The sequence below is a fragment of the Gymnoscopelus braueri genome, assembly GCF_963280865.1.
Source record: "Gymnoscopelus braueri genome assembly, chromosome: 6".
Lineage (NCBI taxonomy): Eukaryota > Metazoa > Chordata > Actinopteri > Myctophiformes > Myctophidae > Gymnoscopelus > Gymnoscopelus braueri.
This window is the reverse complement of record NC_137607.1, coordinates 45943827-45953656: the sequence shown is the minus strand read 5'-3', so window position 1 is coordinate 45953656 and position 9830 is coordinate 45943827. Positions and strand designations below refer to the sequence as shown.

Below are 9830 nucleotides of genomic sequence, written 5' to 3'. Positions count from 1 at the left end.
CATTTTATACATTTGAAAACTTGTGAAATGGGACATTCTGCATAATAAACTTACTTTTAATTTTGGTACTTTAAGCATATTTTGATGCCAGTAGTTTTGTACTTTTACTCAAGTACATTTTGAATACCACACACTTTACTTGTAAAAGAGTATTTCTACATTGTGGTATTAATACTAAAAGATTTGAGTACTTTTTCCAACACTGAATAGAATAGAATTCGGGCCTTTAAATTCTTCCAGAAAATGTCTCGTCTCCCATGTGCGGGAACTGTGCTGCTACAACAACGCGACGGCAGTTTCCACCCGGACTTATTTTGAGGGGGACAAACGCAGACGTTCGCTTGTCGCGCGCTAACCAGCGCTAACCTAACTATCTGTCTAAGTATCTCTCTGTTGTAATTAAATAGTAGTTTAATACCCACTGTGAACATGGCCATACCAGGCGAGTATTACACGACGCTGAGTGGTAGGATAACTGCGATGCTGTGAACATGAGTGAAATGTGTGAATATCACGGTTTAGCAACGCGTTTAAGAGTTATAAACAGTTAGCACAGAAGCATTAGCCACTTCTAGCCTTGGATCAAGACTTATCATAAGATGCGTTTTATGGAGTCTGACTTCATAAGAAAATGTCAGAATCTGTAAAATACATCTATGTAAACTTTGGATCAAGACTATCATAGATGTATTCATAGAAATGCAAATGTCATAATCGATAAAATACATCTATGATACTCTTGATACAAAAGCTAAGCCACTTCCATGTTGTGGTATTGCTATGTTTGTGGATCCATTACTAGAATGAGACGATGAACATTAAAGTAAAACAGACCTATATTTTTGATATATGATAGAATAAGAAAGCCCCATCTACAAACCCTATATATTCAAACCAGTTGGGCCTTTAAGCTTTAAATGTTATAAGGTAGTATCGATTTACTTACAGTGGCTGTTTGGTTGCATACCTCTGTCTTGAAGTAATAGGCCCTCTATGCACAGCAGCCTGGGCCATTGCCTCAGCAGGTGTTTCCAATGATGTTGCTAATTATTAAGGTTGTGTCATTCTGGTCAAACAGAGTGAAGGTGCTGATGTTGCGCATGTTGGCTCACTGGAAACACTCTGCCACACCAGTGGGTCTCAAAATGGGGTCCAGGGACTCTCATGGTTCCTTGAGGGGGTTCCAAATGGGCCCTTATGGGTGTGTAACTCAGTGTACAAATGGTTCCATTTGTACACTGAGTTAGGCCTTTATGGGGCCTTAAATTCTCCCCCAGTTATGGGGGTCCTTGAAATTAAAAAGTTTGAGAACCACTGTGCTACACTAAATGGAACAGAGCCTTCATTAGTATCATTGGTAACCTGTTAATGAAGTAAGGAAGGGGCCCAATTTGTTTCCAATATGGCTGCTGTGCGTAGAGCCTATTGTGCAAAGGCCCTTCAACCAAAGCTATCAGTACTTAAACTTCACACCTAACGTCCCATTTCACAACCACATCATGTATACAGACGGGTGTTAAGTTAAAGGAAATTCCCTGAATAAATGAGTGATGAAACATAATCAATTCAGGACAGCTGTACTGGCTGCATACAATTAAGCAACAGTCTGTCATGCTCTGTGACATGATGTTGAGCAGGCCTAGTTAGCCTCCATTTTTATTTCAAGATGGCACGTGATAAAAATGTTAGTGACTGCAAGTGGGAGCACTGATGGCAGGAGCTTCAGTCACAATGACTTGACTGGCTAGTGTTTCTAATTAGGAACGGTGACTAAAGTCACATCTACATTTTGTTCTATGGGACAGAAAAAAATTATAATATAGCATCAGAATCATTTGAACCACTGAACCATTTATTATGTATTTATGTTGACTATTCAAAAATAGCAGATTTTTTACATAAATCTCCTGGGGGTCCCTGGCACAAAACCTTTTCAGTTGAGTCCACGGCCACATAAATATCAATTTGGGGGTCCATGACTTGAAAAAGTTTGAGAACCACTGCCTTAGAGGGAATGGTCACTGCAAAAGATATTCTTCTGATTGATTTCCTTATCCTATGATGAAACACTGCTGTCCTTACAGTAGTGGTCTCTTCTAGGATGACAATGGCGCCATCCACAGGGCACTAAGTGTAACTAAATAGATGTATGAGTTTGAAAACGATTTGAATCATATGGTATGTTCTGCAACTCTGCATAGTCTCCAGATCTCAACCCAATTGAGAACATATCGGAGATATTGGAGGGACATCTTAGACAGCACTCTCCACCATCATCAAAACACCAAATGATTCAATATCTTTTGTTAGATTGATGACTTCCAGTAGAGTAGTAGAGTTCCAGAGACTTGTACAGTCTCTAGGCCGAGGTGCACTGAAGCTGTTCTGGTGGCTTGTGGTGGCCCAACAGCTTACTAAGATATTTTGTTGTTTTTTCCCTTTAATTTGTCGCTAGACTATTATGTCAACTAACAATCAAAACTGCTATTTCCATAGATACTTGATTATATTCACTGTATTCTCCAGGTCCAAATAAAGACAACATCAGAGCTGGATGTAAGAAATGTGGTTACCGTAAGTATCCATTTGGATAGATGCTGTTGACTTTAACCACACAAACCCTAGCATCCTTATTCTGGGGCAAACATTTAGTGAAAATAGTAGATCGACGAGCTCACAATGTGTCGCATTGTGAGCTTGTAGATCATCATCTTTTTGTGTGTGTGGGGGGGGGGGACAGTTGATCTAGTATAGAAATTGTTTAATTGTTAACTAAGTTTAGAGCTTCAGCAACTTTTCTAAAAGCTGCATACGTAGCGAAGGTGTTAAATGTTTTAGATCATCTCTGTCGGGTGGAAACCTCATATGCCCAAAACTGTTTCAGCATTCAAATTCAAAAACGGCAAAAGTAGCAGATCTACAAGCTCGAAATGCATCGCTTCGCGCCACGTTTCGAGCATGTGGATCTGCTACTTTTGATGCTTTTGTGTGATGCTGTAGTATGATCAAGTAGGGTATTAAATGTAGAAAAAACACAGAAAGTTAGAAGAAGAAGATGGAAGGTTTCTGCCTGACAAACAAACAAAAAATGTTTTAAGATGTTAAAAAGATGAAATGATCCTATTGCCTATTCCTTTCGGTTCCTGACCTCTTCCTCCTTTATGTCCCAGCGGGTCACCTGACCTTTGAGTGCAGGAACTTTGTGCGTGTGGACCCCCAGAAGGACATCGTCCTGGACGTGAGCAGCACCAGCTCCGAGGAGAGTGACGAAGAGCAGGTGGTGACGCGCAGTGACAAGCTGGGACGCAGCGGACAGCACTCTAAAGGTCAGAGGTCGAGGAAGTTAGGCATATTATTAGGGGCGCAACAGTTAATCGAAGTAGTCGATTTAATTGATGATAGAAAATAATAATAAAGATCATAATTTTTATTTCACTTTAAAACATGTTTAGGGTCATTTTAACGTCTACCCAGGCTTTTGTGTTTCAGTTTTTAAGTAGCTTGATTCAGTTTTTAGATATTTGATATCGGGCTACTTCCCAGATGGAAGTAGGCTGTGAAACAAATGTGATGCAAGCTGCTTCCATCTGGCGGAGTCAGGTTAGTCGCGTCGTGAGCTTGAAGAATTTTATGTTGCAGCCACAGCCAGCTGCATTGGCAAATCGAGTGAACTTTCTATTCTTGCTCTGGATGAAAACGCACACAAAAGACAAATGCCACAGAGGTATTAACAACGTAAAGCCCAGTCCACACCAATGCAACTAGTCGCAACTTGCAACCAGTTGCAAGAAATTGTAGCGGTCTGGACTGACCAGTGACCGGTGCCATTTGGGGATAATGGTTGCAAGGAGTTGCCTTGGTGTGGACTGGCCTTAACTGTGTGAGCATTCAAATGATGATCAAACAATGATGCACATTGGTGTTAAAACTGAATGTTACACAGTACGACTTTAAGAAAACTAAAAGGCCGCTGTTCAATCTTGACTTTGGTGTTTTCTACAACTCTGTGCTTTGTCGTAGTAGATTCTTCACCCGATGACGAAGATCAAAGAGACAGGCACAGACGGAGGAGAAGCAAAGACAGAAGACCAAGAAAGAGGTGTGTTTTTATTTAAAGGGTCCCACTTTTTCTCTGATCTGAAGCAAGTCCAGTAGATCGTCTCTGTCGGATGGAAACCTCATATGTCCAAAACTGTTACTTTTCAGGATTCAAATTCAAAAGTATAAAAAGTAGCAGATCTACAAGCTCAAAACGTGTAGCGTCGCGTTTCAAGCTTCTGAATCTACTACTTTTGATACTTTTGTGTGACGCTTGTAGTATGATCAAGTGGGCATTCATTTACGATAAACAGGGGCGGCAGTGGCTCAGGGGTAGAGTGGCCGGATGAGAACCGTGAGGTCCCCAGTTCGATCCCGGGCTCCCCAAGAGTTAAGGTCCTTACACACCGGGGCGATTTTTTTCATGCGAATAATACGTTTTTTTTAAAAACCTTATAAAGTCAATGCAAGCTTCCACACCAGTTTCGCGGAGTGAAAAAAGCGTCTTTTAATTATTCGGAACGAGTCCGAATTTTGCGTATATTCGCATATTCGCCGGTGTGTAACCGCCTTTAGTGTCGGAAGTGTCCTTGAGCAAGATGCTGAACCCCTAATTGCTCCCAATGAGCAGGTTGGTACCTTGCATGGTTTCCTCCACCATCGGTGTGTGAATGGGTGAATGTAATGCAGCACAATCTATGTAAAGCGCTTTGGATAAAAGCGCTATATAAATGCACCATTTACAACAAGTTAAAATATGGAGATAAGAGGTTTCTGCCCGACAGCAACGAGATGGTCACCCTTTAGGCGTGGGTGCTAAAGTCTGAAATTCTTGTATTTTCAGATCCAACTCGTCGTCGAGCGACGACGACGAGAGTACAAAGAAGAAAAAGAAGAAGAAAGAACGCAGCAGGTCTGAATCGTCCAGCGACGAAGAGGAGGAGCGGAAGAAGAAGAAAAAAGTGAAAAGCCACAAGAAGAAAAGCAAGAAGCACAAGAAGGACAGCAGCAAACACAAGGACAGCAGCAAACACAAGAAGAAGCACAAGAAGAAACGGGAATCCTCCTCCGACAGCTCCAGTGACTCCTCAGACACCGACTGAGACATCTGAACTCTCAGGCCTCTCAAAACGTTTTCATGTCAAGGAAATAATAAATGTAATTGGTTTTGGACCTCCTTCTGAAAATATGTCTTGTGCCAGGGACCCTCATACAACATTTGTGTTGTTAAAATGTTTCCTGATTTTTTTTTTTGATAAACTGATAAACTGATTTTGATGCTATGTTAATTCTTTTAGCTGGGGACCCCCTGGCAGTTTGAATAGTTTTGGACTGAGGTTTCCACCCGACAGAGAAATCTCTCTCAGAAGATTGAAATCTAGGAATAAATATAGAGTTGTGAAAGGGGGAAGTGTGTAGGAACTACACATATGGGCCGTATCCTTTTTAGGTTTGCTTTGACTTTTCTGTCAACACTGCCCTCAGGGAAAAAACCTCTATTGGACCATTTCACATATAAGGGTGCGGTCACACCAAACTTTAATTCTGCCGATGAGGGCGGATTCTGACAATGCTTTTCAATGGGAACAGAGTGGTTTGTAGCCATTCGAGGATTTCCGCAAATTGCCAATTGAAAAGCATTGGCAGAATCCGCTCGCATAGGCAGAATTAAAGTTTGGTGTGACTGCACCCTAATGGGTCCTTTAAACTCCAAAGAATTAAGTGAACCATGCCGTGAAACGTATTTCACAGGTTTTGGGTTTGTTTCCATTACGCTACAGCTCTGTTTCACAAAAGGTTCTCACAGCCTAATTTGGCACCTGCTCAGGAGCTGGGAACCCAGAACTTATACTTTCAAAATGTCTCAAATGATAAATAGCTTATCTACAAGCTCAAAACACAGTCAGGGTTCTTAGAAACAGGCTTTTGTCACTGGTGAACGGACTGGGGCCAACAAAGGAACCCTGTTGCTGTGGATTTCTGTCAGCACCATGCTGACACTTGGTCCTGTGTCTGGTCCCAGCGCTTCTGTAGACAGTAGACCTCGGTGTTTATAACCACCTATAAAGGAGTATTTTTTACTTTAAAACATTTCCGGTGTCATTTTCATGTCCGCTCTGCCGTTTGTGTGCACCCCAGACAGTTTTTAAGTTGCTTGATTCAATATTTAGATCGATATTAATTCGATCAGACACACCCCACTCCTGTATGAGCATCGTTGCATGTCATTGATTAGACCTGTTTTTCTATTGTGTGGGATTGCAAATATCAATAGCTGACAGGAAATCAACTTGGGCCCAAACTTTTCCCTAGCAATACAATTCCACTGACGAGGGCTATAAAGTACAAGAAAAAGTACAAAACATGACCTTGGTCTCCAAAATCTATTGTGCATATAAATCTATATAGCTCTGATCTGTGCTGTGGTTTGTGTTGAAGGTATTACTTAACCATAGAAGGCAGTTGAAAAACAAGCCATTATTCTTAGCCAGTATTGTTAAAACTTGGCAGCGTCACCTTCCAACACTGCTCTACCGTATTTCTTTTCATTTAACCAAGTCCATTCCCAGTTTTACTGTAATAAAATGTCTTACGGTTTTATGAAGTCATATTTTGTGGGATGATTTATATTTTGGCACTATTACCAGCAGAGGAAATGAGTTGGTGAATTTAATTGATCAATGCTGATCAATAAGTTTCCTGCGGAAGATAGCAATAAACCAGAGATGCAAACCTGCCTAAAATCTATTTTTTGGATTATGTTTTAACCCAGTGGTTCTCAACCTTTTCAGACTGTGACCCCCCAAAAAAAATCATATTTTAACTGGGGACCCTCCACCCTGACAAGCACTTGGAATTGAAGGAGTTGAGGCATTACATTTTGTTCAACTCAGTTTCACATATACTATTGAAACTAGCAGATCTACAAGCTCACAACGTTGCGAGGCGTTGTGAGCTTGTAGATCGGCTAGTTTAACAATATTTGACAATTTGGCCAATGTGTTTGACCAGTTTCAGCATCCTCTTATCTTTACAGAAATGTGTACAGTAGGTTATTGTGATAATATTTATCAGCAGAGGCTAAAACAAGCATACCTCTACTAAACGTGTTATAATTGTCAACAAGGACTGAAAACAACTGAGTTGTAATGGGGATTCGGGGGAATAAAACGGTGGGTCCAGGGACTCTCAGCTCAGCGTTCCTAGAGTTGAAGGGGTTCAAAATTGACCTTTTCTGTAACTCTGACCGGTTACTGGTACCAAATGGACCCGTGAAGACAAATTTCAATTTGACTAGAATTAACTGCAATTCTCAAGAAAAACATAATCGAATCATTCACATTAATGCTTCACCATTAAGAAAATAATATTTCTTTCATGTCTGGCTAAAACAGCTTATAACCTTGTTTAAAATGGCACATTTCTGGTGGTTCATTCATTTTCGTCCTAATGAAAAATACTAGCAGCATGTGTGTAGAACTCCCTTCAAAATGGGCCAATAAATCAGTATAAAAACTCATGTCATATGACTCATTTGCCGATTTAATGGACACAGATATTAATTTATTCCCGTTTCCAACAGAAGGATTCATGCAACATTCTTTGCAGTGAATGTTGAGCAGTCGAACTGACACATGTATGCGTTTCTATGTGTGACATTAAAGTGCAAGAAGAGTATCAGCCTGATGTATAACATGTAGTGTACAGTATACTAGTATACAGAGTGGAAGAGAACCGTTGACTGTGAAAAGCCCACCTTGATATGTTGTTAAATAGCGACACCCACTGGGCAGCTAGGGACATTATACATCTCAAGTCTGTTGTTTTACCCTTCTGTTCCAATAGGAGGCGGTGTAGACCATACAGTCCACAACATGTTTATACGGTTATTTACATTATATATTTGAAATAAGTATAATTCTGAACACAAAACCGTTCAGAATCTTCTTGTTTTTTACAGAAATCTGTACACAGTAGGTTATTATGATGATATTATTCATCAGCAGAGGCTAAGACAAGCATACATCTACTAAAACATTTTTATGCCATTGTTTTAAATTGTGTCAATGTTGTTTTTTCTGCTTTGTTGTTGAATTGTGTTTTATTTTCTGTAAAGCACTTCTGCTTTATTTTTTTAAGCACTTTGAGCTGCATTTATGTCATGAAAGGTGCTATATAAATAAAGTTTATTATTATTATTATTATTATTATTAAACTTGTTATAATTGTCAACAAGGACTGAAAACAACTTTGTTGAAAAGGGGGCATAAAACGGTGGTTGTCAAAGTGGGTCCAGGGACTCTCAGCTCAGGGTTCCTAGAGTCGAAGGGGTTCCAAATGGACCTTTTCGTGGTCTGTAACTCTGACCGGTTACCGGTTACGGGTACCAAATGGACCCGTGAAGACAAGTTTCCATTTGACAGGGTAAAATTTGACAACCGTTATGGGGATTTAGAAAAAAAAGGTTTGAGAACCACCGTCAAAAAAGACTGGGTCTCGCTGTATTACTCAGGCTGCACTGCAGTGTCTATTCACAGGCGCGAACCCACTACTGAGCGGCACGGGGGCTTTGACCTGCTCCGTTTCCGGCCTGGGCCGGTTCGCCCCTCCTTAGACAACCTGGTGGTCCCGGGCTCCCCCAGGAGCTCCATATCGATACCGAACTTAGTGCGGACACCCGATCGACATAGTCCACTGCAGCTCAGAACCCCTGAGCTCAAACGATCCGCCAGCCTCAGCCTCCCAGTAACTTGGATTACAGGCGCACGCCACTGCGCCCGGCGAGATACAGAGGGACTAGTTGGGCATTTATCTTTGAGAGACATTACGTCATTGGGAATACTGCGTTCGTCACTGCCATCTAGTGGTGGTTAAATCAAAACAAAACATGATGATGTTAATAAGGCTTGAATTAACTGGAATTATTCAAGAAAAACATATACTGATTGACATTAATACTTCACCATTAATAATAATATTTTCATGTCTATCTGGCAAAAACAGCTTACATGTTTCAATATTAATGTAATTAATTCAAAGGGAATAGTTTGTTGAATATTTTTGATGCAGTAATACTCTTTATTTTATTTATATTTTCTTGAGGTATTAAAAAGGTCTTAAAAGTCCTTAAATTGTCACCTCACTGTCATCTGACTGGGACCCCCCCAAAAGCATGTGGGGACCCCCCTGGGGGTTGAGAACCACTGTTTTAATCACTTTAAACCCTAGGCTATATACTTTCTTTACCGGAGTCAGCCCGGGGGTCTGTACTTGGTCCCCTCCTTCCTCCCCCCCCCCTTTCCAGGGCCGTGCTTAGGGATCAGGAGGCCTAGGCAAACCCCAGTATGAGGCCCCTGGCCCATATGTGGGTCGCGGACCAATTTTTAAGGGTCGCGAGTAAATACCCCTTTATTTTTTGTTCCCTACATTTTTTTTTAAATTATTGCAAAAAATGAAAAAAAAATTACAAAAATAAAAAAAAATCATGAGTTTAAAACTAACTCAACATTTTACAGAATCATTTTATAAAAACCCCAAAAAGGAATGAAAATAGCAGATCGAGCTATAAAGTTATTTTCCCAAATATTTTTGAGAAATTGGGGATTTTCAACACTGTGCAGTGCACAGGGAGCAATTAGGAGTTAGAAGTCTTGCTCAGGCACACACTGTTGGCCTGGCCTGGTATCGTACCTTGGGACAACCAGGGCCAATGGTTCCTCAGGCGGGCCCACTAACCACTCAGCTATGGCCACCTCAGAATTGGTATGTGAGGGAGGCCACTTAATTATATT

At 40.8% G+C, this 9830-nt stretch overlaps 1 protein-coding gene across 2 annotated transcripts; it reads left to right on the top strand.

Moving 5' to 3' along the window:
* The first annotated feature begins 328 nt into the window (after positions 1 to 328).
* Positions 329 to 6636, top strand: srek1ip1 (SREK1-interacting protein 1). 2 transcript variants are annotated; one of them, XM_080430158.1, is made up of 5 exons: positions 329 to 442; positions 2527 to 2574; positions 3171 to 3326; positions 4024 to 4099; positions 4883 to 6636. In XM_080430158.1, the coding sequence occupies exons 1-5, from the start codon at positions 430 to 432 to the stop codon at positions 5139 to 5141; spliced, it is 552 nt and encodes a 183-aa protein (XP_080286284.1). In that variant the 5' UTR covers positions 329 to 429; the 3' UTR covers positions 5142 to 6636. The 2 variants fall into 2 exon arrangements, with proteins under 2 accessions (XP_080286284.1, XP_080286283.1); XM_080430157.1 differs by having other exon boundaries at positions 329 to 466.
* The last annotated feature ends 3194 nt before the right edge of the window (positions 6637 to 9830 follow it).

What these genes read in the sequence shown, in the direction of transcription:
- srek1ip1 (XM_080430157.1), top strand. Translation starts at nt 430, where the DNA reads ATGGCCATACCAGGCGAGTATTACACGACGCTGAGTG. An exon ending in GTATTACACGACGCTGAGTG is followed by an intron (nt 467 to 2,526) that starts GTAGGATAACTG and finishes TGTATTCTCCAG; the next exon opens with GTCCAAATAAAGACAACATC. An exon ending in CAGCGGACAGCACTCTAAAG is followed by an intron (nt 3,327 to 4,023) that starts GTCAGAGGTCGA and finishes TTGTCGTAGTAG; the next exon opens with ATTCTTCACCCGATGACGAA.